Raw genomic sequence first — 23,227 nt, forward strand, 5'->3', positions numbered from 1 at the left:
AAAACAGCAGCAGATTGTGAGGAACTGTCGAAAGATCTTATGAGACTAAGAAGCTCAGCAATTAAATGGTAGATTTAATGGAGAAAAGTACAAAATGATACACACTGGGAAAAATAATCTCAAGTACGAGTACACAATCCTGGCTTCTGATTGCAAGTCATTTTATTTATTTCATTTCATTTATTCGATTTAATGTACTGCTCATAAAAAGGTTTAACTAAGTGGTTTACAATAAAATAAAACATGAAATCCAATCCATATACATATGTAATGCATAAGCAAGTTTAATAATCCAAGACAGAAAACAAAAACCCAATGCCTGGCATTAAATAGCTGAATCTGCAGTCAATTTGTTATTCAAAAACCTGCAAGAAAAATCATATCTGAGCTGCTTTGTAAACCTTTCATAATGATAAGACAGTTTTGTTTGCCAACAAATGGTGTTTATTTACCAAAGGCCTGGGTAAAAAAGCATGATGTAACTGCTTTCCAAAACTTCAAAAAATCTGATTATGCACATATGTTAAGAGGGAGAGCATCCAGAGAAGGGATGCCTGGTCAGAAAAAGAAGATTCATATGGTCTAATCTAACCGCTACCCAGGGTAAGGAGTATGAAGTCCTTGTGGACAATACATTGAAATCGGCTCAGTGCACGGTGGTCATCATGAAAGTATATTCCCAGGGTAGAAAAACCCTGGTATTGAACCCAAAAGTTCACATCTCAGTTTATGGACCCTAATTGCACGGTTCTCACAACCCAAACACCACTGTGAGAGTCCAGGAAACCCTGTGAGGGGAAGCTCAGCTTCAGGGCCCATTTACATTGTTCATTTACAACTTGTAAACAGCACTGACAATCTCTTCACTTGGAGCAATAAATATGCTGGAAACTGGGTGAGGAGAGGAGTAGGAACAGGAATAGAAATAGGGAGGAGGGAAGGGATAGGAAGAGGCAGGAGGGAGAAGGGGAGAAGCAGGTGAGAACCGTGGGAGGAGGACAGCAGGGAAGGGATAGACAGGGAAGGGAATTGTCAGGACAGGTAGAGGAGGGGGGGAAGGAAGGGCTGGGAGGACAGTGACACCTTTCAGGAAGTGGAAGTGGCATCCGGATCATCTAGCAGCCAGGCAGCACTGTCCTCATCTAAGGGCCTGCTGTTCGGGAACCGGGCAGCCAAGGCCCAGATATGGTGCACCATTGCCCAGGCCATATCTCGGCGCAGTAGAGTAAGGTGGACCGGAGAGCAGGTGACCCACCGCTACCGTGATATAAAGACCCAGCCTCAAGGTGAAGGTGGTGAGCAGTAACAAATATCATTGACAGACGGGAGGAGGAGCCTCTTACCCTATTGTCCTGACCCAAATGGAAGAGCACCTGAATGAATGGCTGGGGATGGAAGAGGTCCTGGACACCATGCGAGCTGGGGCCAGTAAGTTCACCTCACCTGTAAATAGCAAGTCTGATACAGATGTCTACATATTTTGGCATAAGGTGCTCACTTTGATAGATTGATGGATTGATACAAAATGCACATCTTATGCCAAACTTTATATATGCACTTCTTAGCCTTTATATTAATGTCTTCTTTGTTTCTATGGAAAGCAATTAAAGTTTCTGGTCATTTAATTCAAAAAAGTAATAATCACTATACTAATGTTTGTAGGTCTGACACTATGCCTGCTAATCACTTTCTTATAGTCTGTTTGTCAGCGAGGTCCACTTTTATATTTTTTTTGGACATTTTTAGAAATATGCACGTAAAAAAGTCAACACTGTATTTAGACCATGATATACGCCCAGGCCTCAGATGTTCAAAGTGAGCACAATAATGATTGTGCCAAAGCAGTACTTAGCTTGGGTATCCAGAAAAGAAGTGTTCCTGACAAGGACCCTTTTTTAGAAAATAGTCTGCATCAGGGGGTTTTAAACATTTTAATATCACTCTGTGGTAGCCAATATTTTAATGGCACTCACTCTGGTCAGTCCTTCCTTTTCATAGTGTTTTAGAAGTCTCTATAAAAACATGGAGGAGACTGGTGAGATTTAAACAGGAAATGACATCAATCTATGTTAAAGAAGAATTTCATTACAGAGTAAATAGAAAGAAACGTCAGTCTATATTAAAGAGTACCAATTGATAAGAACATTAAAACCCTGTGGGACTACAGACCCCCAATAACAATTCCCCAAAAGTTCTCTTTTATTGCGCAAAGCCTGTATGCCACCCCCCTCCCCCCCAGATGGTGGCAGCTTTAATTGTTCCAAAATAGTCCATCTCAAATCCTGAAAACAGTGCGACTTGTGTATGCAATGTGAAACCAAGGTAGCTTCTATGTTCTTCTTCTTTGTTTCCACAGCTCTCCACCAGGAAACCACCACCCCAGCTGTCGAGACCCCCATGACTAGCAGCACAGCCCCAGAGACCAGCAGTGCAGCAGCTCATACAGTAACCCTCCAAATTGACGCTCAGTCACAGTGGCATGATGAAGAGGAGAAGAATCAGCTCCAGCAGCAGCTGCCAGAGGAGAAACAGCTGCTTGCACCCCTTGGCTCACCCCTCCAACTAGACATGAACCTTACCCTCTCCAGCCTGATACTATGAGACCAGGCTGCCCAGTCCCCACCTTGCTCCAGCACACCCATTCTCCAGCAAAATCCTTTCAACACTCTGCCTGACCAAGGCCCCAGCCCAAACATGCCTATTTTAGTCCAGCAAACCCTGCCTCAGCCTCCACCAGCAGCACATGCAGCACCAGCAGCAGAGGAACAGCAGGTCCATGAAACCATTGACTGCACTGAGAGGAGGTATGGCCTCCCCACTACATCATATTTGGGCGGAGCTGGTTTGTCTGAGGAGGGTTCACATCAGGACCACCAATGCCTTGCAGGTGCACTCAGCTGATGTAATGCAGAGCCTTACTACCATTGTTTTCTTCTGTCAACAACCTCACATCTGCTGTCACCTACTAATCGAAAGACTGCCATCCCCAGAGTTGACGCCATGCAGCAGTCCCCGGCTGTCGGGATGGCCCAATTATATAGGCCCTCCAAAAGTATGCCACTCTCAACCTGCCAAAAGCTGAGACAAGGAAAAGGGCTATGAGGGCCCCCCCCAAGTAGTTAACCTTTTACAGGGTAACAATTTTCACTGAAACAAGCAAGGTCTGTCCTCATTACCTGTGCCGGCTAGATGAAAGAAGACTGCTGGGCCCATCCTCATTACCAAGTTCCTATGCCGGCTTGCTGATGAGGATGGTCAACTGTCATCATGTGTTGTCCTGCTGCTTGCTTCTTATGCCCTCCTCTATGCTCTGGCTCTAGTCCTGCCTCCTTGATGTGGTCTCCAGTCACAGTCTTGCTGCTGGTGCTCTTCTCATCATGTCTTATCTCCTGGTCCTGCTGCTGGTGTCTCTTCTCATTATGTCTCATCTCTTAGTCCTCCTGCTGGTTCTCTCGTCTCATCCAACTGCTGCTTTCATGCTGCTGTGTCATCTCCTAGGGCTCCTGCCTCCATGTTGCGCTCTTCAGTCCTGGTCTTGGATAACCAGGAGAACGTCTGTCAGGACTAGAACCACTAGACCATTGTGTTCAGGCCTGGTATCGCATGGGGCTAGCGCCTCCACCAAGGCCAGACAAAAAATCTTGTGGCAGACCTATGAATGGGCCTTGTTCTCAGTCTGGGACAGGAGCCTCCACTCCAATTCCAAGGGGGAAAACGCCCTTCCCAAGAGGCAGTGCTGCGGGCAACATGGATACAGCTGAGAAAGTGTCTCCACTGTGCGTGGAGCCAGTCTCAGACACGCCCTCGCCTTCAGAGGGTGGATTGCTGCCATTAAATAACAGGGCACTGAATACAACTAGGGGGGATCATCCTGGTTCGCAGGAGTACCTGGTGGTATGGGGGTCAGCCTTCTTTAGTGAACGACCTCTTTTACACCTATCCCAAACATAAGCAGGGATAGGGTTCCCGCCTCTTGATTGGTGGTGCCTCCCCTACTCCCAATGACCCAACCCCACCAGGTTCCAGGGGTATCGCCCTAACCCTAATGCAACGCCACCTGCATCTTGCCTCCTGCAGAACTGAAGCACTCACACACTCCACGGGGCAGGGGGCAGGCACTCTTCCTAGAGCCAACCTACTCCACGGGGGCTGCCCCTTCTAACAGGAGAGCCAAGCTCATTGTGGGGGCCCGACAGGCCCGTGCAGCGGTCACTGAATTTCAGGGCATATTAGGGAGTGAAAGAGCGCAGGGAGGAATGGAAGGCACTCTCTGTAACAGAAGCTAGGTCACCAATGCAGAGTCTTCTTGCTCACTGCGGTGGCTCGCAGCTTTTTTTGTTTGTAATTTCAATTCAAAAAGAAGACCAAACAGGCTAAGCTGCAATAACTATTATACAAGCCACTGCACCCGTTAACACGGGTGATATGTTTGTTCTCCTGCGATTTCGCAGCACGTCGATCAGAGCTCTCCCGTCCGCGCATGCGCGGCACAGCACGGCGGTCAGAGCTCTCTGGGCTGTGCATTCGCGGCACGTTGGTCAGAGCCCATTTATCTATATTGATGATTGTGGCTATTAAACCCCTTCTCTTTATTTATTTAAGAGGTGGATTTAAACCACCACCCACCTGTGGGCAAAGTAGCTCTCCTGCCGCTAAGCCACTGAGGATCTGCTTACATAGGCAAAAGAAAAACAAGACTGTATGTCGTGGAATGAAGTTCCTTTATTAATATTATTAAATGAATTGCCCGACTCTGGCCGAGTTTCGCCTAATCAGCTGCTTCAGGGCTGTAAAAATAATAACACCAAATATAATTTACATTAATTCAATAATTCAGCAATAAAATAATCCATGTTAAGTATTAATTAAAATTATTGATTATTAATTATAAAAGGAACCAAATATATATTACAAGAAATTTGATATGTATGGATTAAAGGGTTGATTGGTCCAGTAGGAATCCACTTACTGGTTTTTTTAACATTAGAATGATTAGCGCAACTAGTATTATTTGGAAAGGTATCCATTATTTTAAGTTTATGTACAACTTTAAATAAGTCAATGCGAGTTTGAAAGGCATTGTATTTTGGTGTGGGTACAAAAGATAATCCTTTATTTAAAATTGAAGCCTCATAGCTGTTTAGTTTATGTTCCAAAATATTTATAATCCTATTATCATCTCTTACCATGGTATCTGATGGTGATAGTTGTAATATACTTTCCCTCTCCTTTTCCCTCTGTATGACGCCCTTCCTCTCCCTCTGTACCCTAGGTTTTCCCACTTGTTCATTTTTAAATCTTGGCTTGAAGAATCTCTTCACATCCTTTCTAATTGATGTACACGTTCGATTTTTGAAACTGTACTAGGTTTGTGCGTCAAATAGTGTTTCCTTGTTTTTTTGTTTTCTTTTTTATACATGGTATTATTTTTAAGCAATTTTAAATGTAACAAGGAAAGTTAGAGGAGGACCAGAAGGCTCAGCTGCATACTGCTCCCAGCATCCCCCAGGAGAGGCGTCCAGAGGTCACCACAAGCGTTCCAGGGATGGACTTCCCCAGCCCCAGCTTCCAGAGGCCCGCACCCTTTGCAGTAGAGGAGGACTGGAAGGCTTATCTGCATACTGCTCCCAGCATCCCCTGGGAGAGGAGTCCAGAGGTCACTGCATGTAATCCAGGGATTGAGTTCCACAGCCCCAGCTTCCAGAGGCCCCACACCCTTTACAGTAGAGGAGGACCAAAAGCACGCGCGATGCTCAAAGCCTTCAATTAACTGAGTGAAGATTAAATTAACAGTGGTTAGATAGGATTGGTAAGAATAATTTTTGGAAATCTTTGGACTTATAAAACGTTTGGTGAAAGGTGAAATAGAGGGATATATTCTTTAGAGTTTGTATGTCTGAGGTAACAAGCAAGCTAGAGATAGTTAATTCTAGTGTGTCTTTCCTACCCACTCAACCCTTGATTTTTAGGCACGAGACACTTTCTCATTAAAAATCAATCAGGGTCATCTAAATCATACTATTGTACCAGCCCTTATTGAAAGTTTAATCATCCCCTTGTAGGACACTAGCTGATTAATTAGTAAATTCACATGTAAATTTAAAGTACTCTCATTCCAACTCCCTTAGTATCCTAAACTTAAATAGATTAATTGGTAAATATTCCTGTAAATTTAAAGTACTCTAATTGCAACTCCCTAGTAACCTAAGCTAAACTAGAAACTCAATAAAACGAAGATGAAGGCAGAAGCCCAGCAGCAAGAGGGGGGGTTTCCAGTCTTTTGCATTGAGTGTCACATGTATGATTTTTTACCCGCCGGTGAGAGATTGTATGTGGGCACTCGGTGCAAAGAGCTCCTGACTCTCAGGGAACAAGTCCGATCTCTGGAGGCTAGAGTAGCAGACTTGGAGGAGCTGAGACAGACAGAGAGTTACATTGATGAGACCTTCAGGGACATAGTAGCCAAGTCCCAAATCCAGTCTGGCAGCCCCAGGGCTACCTTGGATCAGAAAGGTCTCCCAGTAGGAGAACATCACCCTGGTGTAGCAGGAAGTGATCCTGTAGCAAGGAACTGCTCTCCAGGTGATGTATTGTCCTCTCGCACTGAGGACAAGTCTCCCAGGGCTACTGCCCAGGAGGGAAGGGTTAGGCCGGCCATTATAGTTGGTGATTCAATTGTTAGAAATGTAGATAGCAGGGTGGTTGGTGGACGTGAGGACCGCCTGGTAACTTGCCTGCCTGGTGCGAAGGTGGCAGACCTCACGCGTCACCTAGATAGGTTAACAGACAGTGCTGGGGAGGAGCCGGCTGACGTGGTACATGTGGGCACCAACGACATAGGAAAATGTGGGAGAGAGGTTCTGGAAGCCAAATTTAGGATTTTAGGTTGGAAGCTGAAATCCAGAACCTTCAGGGTGGCATTCTCTGAAATGCTTCCTGTTCCACATGCAGGTCCCCAGAGGCAGGCAGAGCTCCAGAGTTTCAATGCGTGGATGAGATGATGGTGCAGGGAAGAGGGATTCAGTTTTGTAAGGAATTGGGGAAACTTTTGGGGAAGGGGGAGACTTTTCCGAAAGGATGGGCTCCACCTTAACCAGAGTGGAAACAAGCTGCTGGCACTAACTTTCAAAAAGGAGATAGAGCAGCTTTTAAACTAGATCAAAGGGGAAAGCCAATAGTCACTCAGCAGTGCATGGTTCAGAGAAATGTATCCTTGAAGGATATTAATGAAACAGAAAAGTTAGGGCATCCCAACAGAGAGGTTCCAATAAAAGCAAATGTAGTCCATGTGCCTATATGTAAAAAATCACCAAAGCTAATGATTTCTAAATTATCCCTAACAACTGAAAAGCAGGTTGTTAATATAAACAAAAAACATGCTTTGAAATGTCTGTATGCCAATGCCAGAAGTCTAAGAAGTAAGATGGGAGAGTTAGAGTGTATAGCAGCAAATGATGAGATTGACATAATTGGCATCACAGAGACTTGGTGGAAGGAGGATAACCAATGGGTCAGTTCTATATCAGGGTACAAATTATATCGCAATGATAGGGAGGATCAACTTGGTGGGGGTGTGGCACTTTATGTCCGGGAGGGTATAGAGTCCAACAGGATAAAGATCATACAAGAGACTAAATGCTCAGTAGAATCTATATGGGTAGAAATCCCATGTGTGTTGGGTAAGAGTATAGTGATAGGACTATACTACCGTCCACCTGGACAAAATGGTCAGACAGTTGATGAAATGCTAAGAAAAATCAGGGAGGCTAACCAATTTGGCAGTGCAATAATAATGGAGATTTCAATTACCCCAATACTGACTGGGTAAATGTAACATCAGGACTTGCTAGAGACATAAAGTTCCTAGATGTAATAAATGACTGCTTCATGGAGCAACTGGTTCAGGAACCAACAAGAGAGGGAGCTATTTTAGATTTAATTCTTAGTGGATCGCAGGATTTGGTGAGAGAGGTAACGGTAGTGGGGCCACTTGGCAACAGTGATCATAACATGATCAAATTTAAACTAATAACTGGAAGGGGGACAATAAGTAAGTCTACAGCTCTAACACTAAACTTTCAAAAGGGAAACTTTGATAAAATGAGGAAATAGAAAAAAACTGAAAGGTGCAGCTGCAAAGGTTAAAAGTGTTCAACATGCATGGACATTGTTTAAAAGTACAATCCTAGAGGCGCAGTCCATATGTATTCCACATCATTCCAAGTGCCGAAACCTCAAAGATTCTCTTAAGCTAGACCTCCAACTTCCTGTCCTGCAGGTCCTTCTGCGCCATGCCACCCATGACCAGGATGGTCGTCCGTTTTGTGACTGCCGAGACCGCCGAATCCACGGCTGGGACCTTCAGAAGCTCAAGGAAATCTTCCGGAAGGGGATAGAGCTTCTCCATCGCCCTACTGACCCAGAGCATAGCCTCCGGTGTGTCCCACTCCCAGGAGATCAATTGCAAAAAAGTAGGGTGCGTGGGGAAGGCCTTAGCCATGGGCCGAAGTCCTGCGAGGAGGGGATCCCCCTTCCGTACCTTGGGATCAGGAGCGACCAGATCTGGCGGGGCATCGAATTCCATCTCCTGTAAAATATGAGGAATAAGCTCATCCAGTTCATCCGCCTAGAAAATGTGGAGGCCCCTCGGATCGTCCCCCTCCACCTGGGCTGCCAAGGTAGGGTCATCCCCTGCTGGATCCTGGAGGGGGTCCGTCGTCGGCACGGTGTGCGATCCATGTGTGTCCCCAGCCGGGTCCCGAGAGGGCCCCGGCTGCTCCTCAGAAGGCTGGCCACCGTCCCGTGGGAAAGACCCCCCTAGGGGAAGGGCCGTGCGCGCCAATTTGGGAGGGAGAAGTCCCATGGGAAATCCCAGGTGCAGGTTGCTGCTCTGAAGAAAAGCCCTATGCATCAGTACCACGAATTCCGGGGAGAACACGGGCACCCCCGGGGTGTGAATCGCCGGGGCCTCCCCGCCCGGAAACCTCTGCTCCTGCTCCCCAGAAGGCACGAGAATCGGTGCAGACGCTAGGACCGGGCTCTCTGCAGCACGATCGGACATGCCGGCCTCGTCCTCTGAAAACAAGATGGCCGCCATTCCCGCACTCAGCGGGAACGGGGCCTGACGCTTGCGAGACACGCGGTCCTCTTCGCGAGCTCCTGTGCCGTCTCCCGGCTAAACCTGTCTTCCCCTGCAGGGACACAGGTCGCGCAGAGCCCCTCGCGCGATAGCCAACTCCCCTGCCGGCCACACTCTTGAGCAGGCCACTGCCCGCGACATCGCCAGGCACAGGGAGAGGCAGGAGCAAGCGAAAGCGGCAGGAAACCCCTGAACGCCAGCAGGACTGTGCGCACAGACCAACCCCCCCCCCACCGACCTGAACGGAGCCGCTGAGGAATCTGGCCTCCCAGCGGCTAGCGGCCCTAGGGAATATTACATGACGGGGCCATGGGTCGGCCGTCAACGAGCAGCAGCAGCGGCGGGGGGGGGGGGGGGGGGTGTCAGCGCACCTGCCGCACACCCCCACAGTCCAGCGTGAACTCCCAGAACCGGGGAGTTTTCACTGACCAAAGAACACCTTAAGAAAAAACACAAAACCAACACTTACCCCCTAACAGCAGGGGAAGGACAGAAAGAAGGAAGACAGGAAGAAGGAGACAAGCCGTGTCAACAAGGTCCCCCTGCTCCCTTAGAAAACCTAATTAATTCCCCTCTGACTTTTTTTTTTTTTTTTAAAGACTTGATCCCTCACAGACCAACAAGAGACCTAGCAAGCTAAATCCCTGTGCTGGGGACTACCAGTCCCCTGCTCACATCTGCTGGAGTCAGAAGATACAGAAGAGTGAGCTAAGGGAGGTGAGGTTATATAGGACCTCCCCCCAGAGCTTTTGTTCTGACTCCATCTGCTGGACAGGGGACATAACCCACCGTCTGGACTGATCCTGGTACGTACAGGGAACTGGCTGATTACAGAGATGGTCTCTGGCTGCGGGGGGAGAGGGCATGTCGTTTACTCCACCCGCTGCCTTTCAGTTGCTCAAGCAGCTAAGTCCACGCCAGCTGAAAACCAGTTACCGGACCAAAGCACTCATCTGAGGGACCATGGAAGTCACCTCAGGAATTCTCAACTGGGGGAGGGACCATTTGGTATCACCGCAGGAGAGTGGGGTGAATATAATTCATAAATAATCTTCTCTTTAAAATAAAGTAATCCCCAGTGGGGAGATGCATGTCCATCTGCTGGAGACAGAGATAACTGGCAGGCTGAGGCCACTGCAGGGGTATATATATATACTGTGACATTAGCTTGCTCTGTCTCCATCTGCTGGTAGAGGTGCATAACCCACTTGATCTGGATTGATCTGACTGGATGCTAACAAATTTTGCTTTTATTGGAACTTCTCTGTTGAGATGCCTAACTTTTCTGCTTCATTAGTATCCTTCGAAGATATCTCTCTTCAAACTATGTGCTGCTGAGCAACTGCAACTTTCCCCGTTGTTTCAGTTTAAAAGTTGCTCTATCTCCTTTTTAAAGGTTAGCACCAACAGCCTGGTTCCACCCTGATTAAGGTGAAGCCTGTCCCTTCGTAAAAGACTCTCCCTTCCCGAAAAGGTTCTCCAGTTCCTTACAAAACTGAATCCCTCTTCCTTGCACCATCGTCTCATCCACACATTAAGAGTCCAGGGCTCTGCCTGCCGCTGGGGATCTGCACATAGATCAGGGAGCATTTTAGAGAATGCTACCCCGAAAGCTCTGGATTCCAGCTTTCTACTTAAAAGCCTAAATTTGGCTTCAAGAACTTCCCTCCCATATTTTCCGGCTCTTCCCCATGAATTCTGTCACCTTCACACCTCACACACATTACCACGTAGAGAGCTACCTAATTATCAAATTGAATAATGAGGTTCATCAGCAGACATTTATGAACAATACCCACTTCTTAGCTAGCTTCATGGCTTAACAGTTTGTGTCTGGTACCAAAAGTGTGAGATACAGACATATCTGATAGAAGAATTGCAGTTCTCTTTGGTGTAGTTTCTCAGTCTTTAAAACTGAAACTAATGCAGTCATCACGTGATTGAAGACTCCATCTTTGTGTTGCTTCAGGCCTGCATGTTGGTTCAGTCTGTGCAATGACTGTAGCTCCTAGTTCAATTATGCACATTCTTTTAGGGTGACCAGCTTCTTCCCTACAAGCTGTGGCCCAAGGGCAACAGGATTCTACTCCTTTATTATTTTTTTATATACCGACATTTGATCTGAGATATCACATCGGTTTACATTCAGGTACTGTAGGTATTTCCCTATCCTCAGAGGGTTTACAATCTAAGTTTTGTACCTGAGGTAATGGAGGGTAAAGTGACTCCCCTTGAAGGACCGGCTAGATTTAAGAACATTGTGGGGCTTTTTCATCAGTGTGAAAAGTGGGCAGTTTCTCCATGGGAAGCAGAAAGAATTTGGGATATCTTATAAGCATTTAATTCAAGATGTTGGAACCTGGTGGAACAGCAGACATCCCTATTTGGAATCTGGAAACAGAGATAAGTGTGGATTACCCACCAGGTGCATCATAGCTGGGTAGTGATGAAGCAGCTGACAATTCCTGAAGCCTTTAAAGGATACCATGCAGAATGTGAGTTCCAGTAGCACCACTCTGAGCCAGGTCATCCCTATAGTAAATATTCTGGAGAAAAATGTAGAGGGTTTCCATGAGCAAGGGGGAATGAAAGCAGTGATGTTGCAGTTTGTGGATTCCTTGCATCAGCAGGTACAAGAGAGATTGAAACCTCTGACAGAAAACAATACTTACATTTGCCACATTTTGTAACCCACAGATGAAAAGGACACTCACCCTCTGGTCCCAGCATTTCACATATATGAAGCAAATACTAGTGACTAGGGTGCATGAACAGGAGCACCAGAGGTAGAGGAGCAGTGGTAATGTAGTGCAGGAAACAGTGGCTAACCCAGAGAGTAGTGCGAGCACAGCTGTCAGCTATCATTTCCTCCACCACTTCAATATACCATGGCCACATTGCCCCCAGAGGTCCAGCTCTCCTGATGCTGGACATAGCTAAAGCAGCTGGTAGCAGAGATCCTTGCCCCACCCAGCAAAAGAAATCTCAGCAGAAATGTCTAACATGCTGTCTGAAAGAACCCACCAAGGATATGGCCACAGATCCAGTCTCATTTGGGTGCACAAGTCTGTGGCCTAGGAAACCTGGCCAAAGTGGTTCAGCATTATTTTTCCTGCCCACTAATCAGCGTGCCCAGACTCTGTTTTCTCAAAGGCAAGGGACATTGTGAGCCCTCATTATTCAAAGCTGGCATCAGAGTTGATGGAAAACTTGGTCTTCTTGAAAATCAATCTTTGCTGGCTTTCCCTAAATTTCCATTTGAGTGGCATGATTGAAAACACCTTGGTGATCTTACTGCTACTCTGACTAGTTGCCATGCCCCTGGGGATTTTGATGCCTCTGTGTTTGCTTCTTGTATCCCAGCCTAGTTCTCGCAACCTACTTTTTTTTTTTTTTTTTTTTTAGTTATACTGGGGTATTTTGTCCCAAAATAGAATGTATAAAACTATTTTTTTAAAGGTTTCTTCTTCCAATCCACCTATTTTCTAGTTCTCTATCTTACAGTTTTCTTGTGCCCCTCTAGCATCCTGGCCTAGGGCTTCCACATTGCTTCTTTCTTTGTTATACTGGTGTGTTTTGTCCCCTAAATAAAATGTAAAAAAAGAAAAAAAAAACAAGTTTGTGCTCTCTCACCACTTTTTTGGCTCTACACCTTGCTGTGTAAGTCTGCCACTATTACTATCCAGCCTGCTCCTGTCTCTCTCATAAAGACTTGGAGAACATCTACCACTACATGTATGATTGCATGGTGTCTTGGGAATTCATGCCACTGTTGTTGCTACTTTCGCTGTTTGGGCTGTTCATAAATATATTGTTGGTTTTCTATGCCCATCTCATGCGTCTCTAAGGATTGTGATGCCTCTATTGTTTGTGATACCTCACACTCTACACAGCAGGGATTTCATGCTTCTATGCTGTTTGCAATACTCTACAGTCTAGGTCTTCAGAGTTTTGATGCCTCTGTGCTGTTTGCATTATCCCACACTGTATGCCTTGGAGTTTTCAATGCCTCTGTGCTATCTGTGATCTCTGCCTGCAATCTATGCCTTGGTGTTTTTGACACCTTTGTACTGTTTGTGATTTCCTGAACTGTATGCCTTGGGGAGTTTGATGTCACTATCTTTCTATCACACTAATTTGCTTACAAGACTTCTACATGGAATAGCAACAAAGTTACATCAAGATCAATCACATTTACTATATTCTTGATCTACTATTCTGGTCACATCAAAGAAATCAATTTGGCATGTGTATGAAGCGAGTGGATTTACAGTATCATAAAGTACTGCACAAATCTGTACTTCACTATTGTTTTCATTACCTTACTCACCCCTGATATTAACAAGTGTGTAGTTTTCTGATTCCTCCTTGTTCCCACCCTTGTAGAGGGTGTATCTACTCTTCTCCAATTGCTTGGAACCTCTGCTGTTTCAATTGATAAGCTGAACAGAGTTCTGACAGGGATTATGTATTTATTTGCTATTATGCCAGTTACTAGCGCATTCCAGGGGTACAGTGTGTTCCCCTCCTATCTCCTTCAATGTCCTGTGTCATACCCATCAGGTAACATAGCCTTGTTGCCTTTCAATTGTTCCAGTGAAGGTTCTAAGCTGATATAGCCAAAGTCTTTGCAGAAAAGGAAAGTGATGGGGCCAGTGGGGCTGAGTCAGTTTGGAAACTCCTATGCATGTGTGATTAAGACCTTTAGGACTTTTCAGTACTGAATATAGTACTATCACCCACTTGTATGACCATGATGAAATACTAATTTTCAGATAAATGAAACAGCTCCTCTAATCATATTATATAATAAAAACTCAGAAAGCTTTTTTTTCAGTCATGCCAAATATCACTCTGTATACATTCACAAATCAAATTTGGCTGGAATAGCATTAACGTCTCCCCCGCTAGCAATGTAATAATGGATAGCAAACCGGTAAATGATTCACAATAAGAAGTAAAATTTAGCTGAGTTAGAAACTGAGTTAAGGCTAACAAATTTTTTGATGTAACTGTAAAAGATAAGCAAATATTGTATGGCACTGAATACAATCACTAATAGTAAAGTTGATGTATAAAAATTTTATTGGCATGCCAATTTTACAATAAAAATGAAAAAAAGGTTAAGTACAACCTAATTTAACAAAAAAATGAGAAAAGGAAAACCATAAAATTTAAATCCTTAATAGCTAGTTTTAAAAAAGTACCATCACAAAATCTGTGTTCCAATATTTCTCCAGCAATGAAAGCTATTCGCTGCATTTATACTTTTATTTACATTTTAAGTAAACACATACTGTAGATCATAAAAGGAAGACCTCCTTCAACTTAAAATCTCTTTTCAAACTGGAACAAAGAATTTATCAAATGTGTTGATATTTTATTAGTTTTAATACATTCTTTAGGTAAATACAAAGAGAGGCTGAGTATGAAAACATCAAGATACATATTCTCTCTCTTCATTTTCTTCATCTTGACTTCGTGGTAGAAAAGGCAATGTCGTTTGTCCTCGCTCAGGATCTTGCATTCGAAGAATTCGGATAAGGGTACTTGTAGGCAGGGAACTAAACACACAGAAAATTTAAATGATGTATCTTAGTGAATGTCAATGCATCTTGCCCAAATGACCTTGCAATGCACATCAGCTCTGATTTGCATTTTCTTTTGGGCAAAATACAATAAACTGGACTATTCTTTGTCCTGACTTCTATTATATTATGTAGTAATTAAAGCTATAAACATCTGATAAACACTCTATAATTGGACATGGCTTTTGAAAAGAAATTTCAACCTAAAGAGTTGAACAAACAGACAAATGTTATCTCTCTTCATTACGGATGTATTTTTCCTACATAAAATGATATTTAACCTTGAATTTTTGATTACTAGTGTGATTTAAAAGAACAATATAAAACAGGAAAATTCTTTCCATACAATAGCACACAAACTTACATATTTATATACAATTATTATATAAAATTAGACATTGTGATTTGCCAGACAGTGCCATGTGACTGTAAATCAACATTCTTTGAGACTGTGTCAACCTGGCAAAAGGAAGGCAACTTTAATGTCAACATTAAAGGCTGGATTTTAAAAGGCCCATGTGCAAAAATCGGGCTTTACATGCGTGGCTGGACCTTGCACATGCTGTGCGCATTTTCAAAAGGGCCCAGCCACACATGTAAGTCCCGATACGAGCACAAGTGCCAGGCCCTGAAAAAGGGAGTGGGCTGGGAGGGCATGGTCTAGGCGGCGAGGGGCGGGACGGAGGCCGGCCAGGACAGCAGCCATTAGCTGCTGTTCCAGGGAAGCATGCACTAGCAGCTGGCTGGCACGCGCAGACTACTTCTGCTCCAGAGCAGCAGTAAGTAATAAAAAAAACCGCAAGTCAATAAGAAGGGAGGAGAGGGGAAGAAGGAGAGAGTTTAAGAAGGGGGGTAGGGAACTGGGGGAGGGTCAATTGTGTCAGCACGTGTAGTTAGCAAAAATTTGTCCCGCCCTGTGCGCGCCGCTCGCACATGCACGCGTGGATTTTAAAATCCGGTGTGCATGTTATAAAATCAGTGCGTCCATGTGCACGTGCTGGGAACTGCATGCACATGGACGCATGCATACTTTTAAAAATCTACCCCTAAATGTTTTTGTGGTCAAAATGTTTCAAACGTGGGCCGGGGGGGGGAGGGGTACCAAAAAAAAAAAAGCCAAATCATTCAATATCGAAATAAAAGCCAAGCCATGGTAAATAAGCATATCCAAGAGGTAAACAACATATGGAACTCTTAAGAGCTGGTATCAATTTTGATGTTTGCATATAGTAAAATGAACTTTATTATTGTGAAATACATTGATTATAACTATTACTTTTTTTAAATCTTAAATGCCATGCTCTTGGGACTGTTTTTTCTCTCTCACCTATACAAACCTCTTATTTTGTCATATTTGAATTTTTTCTACCATAGCATAAATGCAGTAAGTCAGAAGGCAAATATTCAAGACGTTTCACACATTCTATGATTCAAAATCTTGAATCTTGCAAAGCACCCACGTGTCACAATCTTTCAATGTAGTCACTCTCAAATCAGTCCTTAGGACTGAGCCAGTCTGATTTTCAAGATATCCATAATGAATATGCAAGATATCTATATATACATACAAACAAGCACTAATCCTATTAAAAATAAGGGAACATAAATTAGTAAAGTATACAAAAGAAGGTTGAAACCTCCTACATAGCTTATAATACATATGCAATAAATTTATATATATACAGGTCTACCACTCACAATTTTATTGATACATATAAAATATACCCTAAAATATATTTTAAAAAAGTAATTAAAGTGAACAAAGAATATTATACAAAATCTCTCATAAAAAAAAACTAATCACATCCATATAACCACTCTCACAAAGTCCCAATAAAAAATGTATAGCATCGGGCAACTATATAAAGCACATATGCTCCCCTTCTGTCATAGTCCCTCTACAGCAAGCCATCCAAAGTTCCAAGTGTCAGCAGTATTGTAATTGAGTTATTCAGGGCTCAATATTGAAAGTTCAGGAAATTTGAATAATTCATTCAAAAACCAAAAATGAAAGGCTCCCAAAAGCGATGATAACCACAACAAAACTCAAATTACAGAGGGCACTGAAATTCCCCACTGTTAATGAACAGTACTTCGACAACCTACAAAGGCCTTTATGTAACTGGCTTCCTCAGGGGCTTATATAAGGTATTTCAAAGCGCACATAACAAATTGAAGGACTTGATAGTTCTGTTCTTCACAAAAACATTACACTAAACCAGCTATATAAGGTAGAACCACTCTGAATTTCAAGGGATAAACTTGCCATCACTGCTGAAAATGAAATATAAAAGACTGAATTAACTTTTAAACCACCCATCAACATCTCTCATCCCTTCTCATATACGGCCCTGACAAACTAGACCACACTATTAAGAATAACAGTTTAAGAATAGCAAATAAATCAGATTGACTCTATGCAGGCACAATCATAACAACCTTTATCAAGAACAGGGAAGGGAAACCCGAGTCCATCAACATCATATCCTTTATGGTTAACAAATTTGAAAAAACCCACGGAAGTGTGTTTATATATACTGCTATTTAGCGTCCTAGGCACATTACACAGACTTTATGGGGGTTTGTGATAGACATGGTGCGGGTACAGTCCGGGCACCAACGAAACCCCGATGCCATGGCAAAAAATTGAGCCGCGGTACGGTCGATGGCCAGAAGGCCGCAAAGGCCAAATTTGACGGTAATAGACGGAAAAACAGGTAAAAACTTACTGGAGTACCGCGGACTGAGAAAAGTTAGAGGAGGGACCCCTGGGGGGCAATTAAACTTTTAGTAATTCCATGAGGAAAATTCCTGTCAGGAATCTCTTCAGAGCTCCTTTACCGTGAGGCTACTGCTGCGCGGAAAAAAGAAGACTGAAGGGGGACCCCTGCTGGCTGCAGGGTTAGTGCCATGCTGGGCATGCCCAATAGGGGCCAGTCGAAGTTTTGGAAACTTTGACAGAAGTTTTCCGTGACTGGGCTCCATCCTGATGTCACCCATATGTGAGGACTACCATCCTGCTTGTCCTGTGAGAACAAATGTATCCATTGCAGTTCTGACTGGATCTACTTTATACAGCTGGTTTAATGTAAGATTGTCTATGTGTAGAATAATCTTTCCTACACATACTACTTTAAAAGTGTAAGTTGAACTTTTGTTTGCTTGAAATGAAAAGTAGAGAACATTTCTGGTTAACAAGAAGAAACTGGATTAACTGTATCTGCAATCACAGATTAATTTAAAAATGGAGCTCTATAAACTAAAGCCTGAATTACTGAAATACACAGAAACATAGAAATGACAGCAGAAAAGGCCAATAGTCCATCCAGTCTGCCCAGCAAGCTTCCCACAGTAGTATCTACCGTGCCTTGCAGGCTACCCCCATGTATCAGTCAATGCTGCTTGATGTGCTTTGCTTTAGAGATTTGGCTGAAGGAGTTGTCCTGTGTTTTTTCCTTAATGTCTGTGCATCAGTACCCCAGACTGTAAAAAAGTCATGGCTCAATGGTGGTTGTGTCTGAATCCAAATTCCTCTTTCCCTCCAACCTTGACCCCCCTCCTTCAAAGCAGAGAGCGATATTGCAGTGGCATCAAGAGCATCAAGGCATGTTGGTTAAGGGTAGTAATCCCATGCCTTCTGTTAAGAATAGTAACTGCTGCTCTGTGCAGGTTAGCACACGCTTATCAGTTCCCCATATTGTAAAAGTCAAGGTCCTCATTGGTTGCTGTCTGAATCCAATTTCCCTTTTCCCCTGTCGTTGAAGCAGAGAGCAATGTTGAAGTTGCATCAAAACTATCAAGGCTTATTGATTATGGGTAGTAACCACCGCACCAGCAAGTTATCCCCATGCACGTATTCTTCGTTTCCTTTAGGACTTGACTGTAGAAGTAGTCCTGTACTTTTTCCTGTATGTCTGCGTATAAGTTTCCCAGACCATGGAAATCAGGGCCCTCAGTTGGCGTCTGAATCCAGTTTCTCTTTTCCCCCTGCTCTCTAAGCAGTACTCCAGGAGAAGGTATCTAAAGGTCTGTATCATATCTTCCCCTGCAACTCCTCTCTTCCAGGGTATGCATATTCAGATCCTTCAGTCTCTCCTTATAGGTCTTCCGATACAGACCCCACACCGTTTTCGTCGCCCTTCTCTGAACCACCTCCATCCAGTCTCTATCCTTTTTGAGATATACGCTCCAGAACTGAACACAATACTCCAGGTGAGGCCTCACCAAGGACCTGTATAAGGGCATTATCAACTCCTTTTTCTTACTGGTTATTCCTCTCTCTCTCTATGGAGCCCAGCATTCTCCTGCTCTAGCTATCACTTTGTCACATTGCTTCATCATCTTCAGATCCCTAGACACTATCACCCCAAGATCCCTCTTTTAGTCAATGCACAGTTTTTCACCCCCCATCACATACAGCTCTTTTGGATTACCGCATTCCATATGCATGACTCTGCACTTCTTGGCATTGAATCCCAGCTGCCAAATCTTCAACCACTCTAAGCTTTCTTAAATCACTTTTCATTCTCTCTTCTCCTTCAGGCGTGTTCACTCTGTGGCAGACATCTTTTACCTTCTATCCCTTCCGCAATGTCGCTCACAGAGATACTGAACAGAATCTATCCCTGTGGCACTCCACTTAACATGGTTCTTAAGAGTAGGTTCCCTTTACCATTACATGCTGTATTTTTTTTTTTTTTTTAACATATGTTTATTAACGTTTTAACATAAACACACATACATGGTTGGAAATAAACATGCTCAGTCACAAAGCGGTTGTACTAACTGAGTGACATCAAACAAAACCAAACAATCTGGTAGAACAGTACAGAAGAGGTACAGCACGAGAGTATCATGATAAGAGTGCAACTAGGTACCAATCAGTTATCCACATGAGCAATTGAATACTGTAGAGTATCCCATCCCTTTCCCCTCCCAGAACTCGTATACCCTATGTCTGCATTCCCTCCCCCCCCCTCCCCCGCCTGCCGGGGCTAGCATTCTATAAGTCATCCAGGAGCTATAAGCGCAACTTAGTATATAGTCAGGATTTCAGTCCAGAGTGAATGGTAGGGTTTATATAAGCGAGCAAGGGTTCCCATATGTCTTTAATGGTCTTAAACTTCTTAAAAGAGGTGTTCCGAGCTGTAGCATATTCAAGACTGCACAAGGAAATCAACTTGGAGAACCAGGAGTCCACCGAAGGCGGTTTGTCTGAGAGCCAGTGTAATATCATTTTTTTCCCCAGTAGTCCCGCTCGGCGTAAATAGAACATAGAAGGAGGCTTAGGGTCCCAATTCAACATGGAGGAAGAACCAAATAGCCAGAGGTTTGGTTCGACTGGTAGTGTGTAGCCCAGTACAAGAGAGCATAACCGGGCCAGATCAGTCCAAAAGACAAGAATTCATGGGCATTCCCAAAAACTATGAACATAGGTACCTTCATGTATACGACACTTGGGACAGAGAGCCGTTGAGGATAGGCGGATCTGGTTTGCTTTGGAGGGAGAGATAAAGAACTGCCATAGGAATTTATAATGTGTTTCCTGTAATAGTACATTATCACTTATATGCTTAGTCAATGGAAAGAGCTGTTGAAAATCGTCAACTAACAACGTAAAGGATGGCCATTGAGCCCATTTGTTATAAAGTTGGTGAAGTGGGTTCACAGGGTCCAACTGAGAGAGGGCCATATAATACCATGTAATGTTCAGCTTCTGAGTAGGATGTTCTGGGAAAAGCTTCCGGAGTGTAAGAAATGATGGGGAAAACAAGAAGCAATCTCTTCGACTGGTGATATAATGCTGAATTTGTAGAAAAGCGAAGAGGTTGTCAGCGGTTAGTCCAAAAAGGCTCTGAAGGTTGGAAAAGGATCGGAGCTGTGAAGTTGTATCGTCAAAAAGCTGGTAAATGTATCGTAGCCCCTGCCGGTGCCAACCCCGGAAACGTGAAGCTTGATTCCCCGGTCCAAAGTCTGGATTGTGAGCTATTGTGATGAAGGGTGTTAAACGGGAAGGCAGCTCAAACAACTGAAGTAAGCGATGCCACACCCTTCGGCAGGTTTGCAAAAGGAGGCTCAACTTAAGATCCTTGGATAGGTGGCTGGAATCAAGTTGCAGGATGAAGTTGAGTCCATTAACATGATACCAGGAAGCCAACATTTGGCAAGGGACATAAATTGAAGTAGAGAATAGTATGTCACGAACTAGACGGAGATTGCAAGCCAGATTATACCAAAAGAGATTTGGGCATCCCAACCCACCCTTCTCAATTGATCTGTACAAAATTGCCATAGATATGCGAGGTTTTTTCGCTCTCCAGAGGAAATTGCGGAGCGCCTTAGTAATGCAGGTCATATCCAATTTGGTAATCCAAAGAGGTATCATCTGGAGAACATACAACCATTTAGGTAAGAGTATCATTTTAAAAATTTGTATCCTGCCTTTGATAGACAGTGGGAGGGCTTGCCATTTTTCGAGAGTCTGGGAGGTTTGCACCAGCAGGGGTCTTATGTTAACTTTATATAAATCATCAATATTGACTGGGATCCGAATCCCCAGATACTTAAGTGCAGTCTCAACCCAACGGAGAGGAAAAGGGCCCACCCAGGCAGAACGAACTGTGCCAATGACATCCACCACCTCAGACTTTTCGTGATTGATTTTAAGTCCGGCGAAGGTGCCAAAGAGGTTCTGTAACCGCAGCACCTCCGGTAGCGAAATCTCCGGATTCAGTATAAAAATCAGGATGTCGTCCGCAAAGGCCGCAATCTTGAATTGGTGCTCAGGTCCTCCAAAACCCGTGATCGTAGGGCACTCCGCTATCTTTCGGAGAAGAGGATCAATGGCCAATATGTATAAGAGGGGGGAAGTGGACATCCCTGACGGACTCCCCTACATATAGGCACGTCCTTCGATACAGTACCATTAGCCACAATTCTGGAAATCGGAGAGTTGTAGAGGAGCGCGATGTACTGTAAAAAAGTCCCCTCAAATCCCATCGCACGCAGGGCATAAAACATGTACTTCCAGGAGACGCGGTCAAAAGCCTTTTCAGAATCGAATCCAATGGCCAATGCTGGTATGCGGTTAGACTGGCACAGTTTCATAGCCGTTATGAGTTTAAGCATGTTAGCGTTTCCCGTGCGTCCTTTCACAAAACCCACTTGGTGGTGAGAGATGAGAAGAGGTAATATCATATTGAGACGGTCCGCCAGAACCTTGGCCAGGATTTTGAGGTCGCAATTTAGGAGAGATATTGGGCGATATGATCCCGGCAGCAAGGGATCCTTCCCCGGTTTTGGCAAAATGATAATATGTGCAAGATTGAAATCAGGCGGAAAGCGATCATTTTGTAGGCCCTCTCTATAGAAGGATGTTAATGTATCTGTTAACCTTTGTCGCAGAATTTTGTAAAAGTCATATGAAAGGCCATCCGGCCCAGGAGACTTCCCTGGCTGAACTGCCGCTATAGCATTGGAGACTTCAATAGGTTGAAGTGGTCGATTTAAAAATTCCAACTGTGAAGAAGAAAGATGGGGTAAGGAAATACCTTGAAAGAACTCCCTCTCTGCCGATCGGTTTTCATGTGGCTCAGCAGCATATAGTTGGGTGTAAAAAACTCTGAACACGTCGCAAACATCCGCCTTTTGTGTCACTATGGTGCCCCTGGCGTCTTTCATTTGGGAAATAAAGGTCTTTGATCGCTCAGCCCGCACCAAATTGGCTATTAACCGGCCCGCCTTGTTACCAAATTGAAATAGTTTCTGTTCCCCTCTGTCTAATTGTTGCTGTGCTCTAGTGTGTAGTAATGTGTTTAATTGATTCAAGGTGTTGTAGTACTCTTTCTTCGGATGGGTCGGAGTGGAGATCATAGAAGTCTTGTGAAACCGTAATTGCTGTTCTAGTAGTAGTATGTCAGCATTTAATCGTTTACGCAAAGAGTGTGTGTATGATATTATTTCACCGCGAAGGACAGCTTTAGCTGTTTCCCACAGGAGTTGGGGGTTGTCTGCATGTTGTTGGTTATGCAGGAGAAAGTCATCCCACTTAGCCTGTAAGAATGTTTGAAACTGTGTGTTCTGTCGCAGATGAGTTGGAAAGCGCCACATTCGGGGCCCGTCTGTACCTCGAGCAGTGCTTATCTGTAGTATGACTAGCGAATGATCAGAGATGACCTGCGTACCTATGGTGGCAGAATGGACACGGCCAAAACTGCTGTGAGAGACCAGGATGTAATCTATGCAAGATAGAGAGGCATGTGCTCGGGAGACATGGGTGTAATCTTTCTCGGTTGGGTGTAGCACTCTCCAGATGTCAACTAGGCTTAGCTGAGAACACAGATATGCAATACCTTTCAGTTTTTTTGGTAAAGCTTGTAATACAGGGGGACTACGGTCCATGCTGGCATCATGAACACAATTGAAGTCTCCCATAAGTAACAAAGTACCCTGCATATGAGCAAGCAGCAGATTTCCCAGGTGTTCAAAAAAACTGTGTCTA

At 44.2% G+C, this 23,227-nt stretch overlaps 1 protein-coding gene across 1 annotated transcript in view; it reads right to left on the reverse strand.

Annotated features, from left to right (window-relative positions):
* Window positions 1–14,206: 14,206 nt before the first annotated feature.
* Window positions 14,207–23,227, reverse strand: part of SMC6 (structural maintenance of chromosomes 6) — a 317,112-nt gene continuing 308,091 nt past the window's right edge. The window contains 1 exon segment of the mRNA XM_029595951.1: window positions 14,207–14,703. Within this exon segment, the coding sequence (XP_029451811.1) occupies window positions 14,577–14,703 (127 nt within the window). The 3' untranslated portion in view covers window positions 14,207–14,576.

Source organism: Rhinatrema bivittatum, chromosome 3 (assembly GCF_901001135.1).
Source record: "Rhinatrema bivittatum chromosome 3, aRhiBiv1.1, whole genome shotgun sequence".
Lineage (NCBI taxonomy): Eukaryota > Metazoa > Chordata > Amphibia > Gymnophiona > Rhinatrematidae > Rhinatrema > Rhinatrema bivittatum.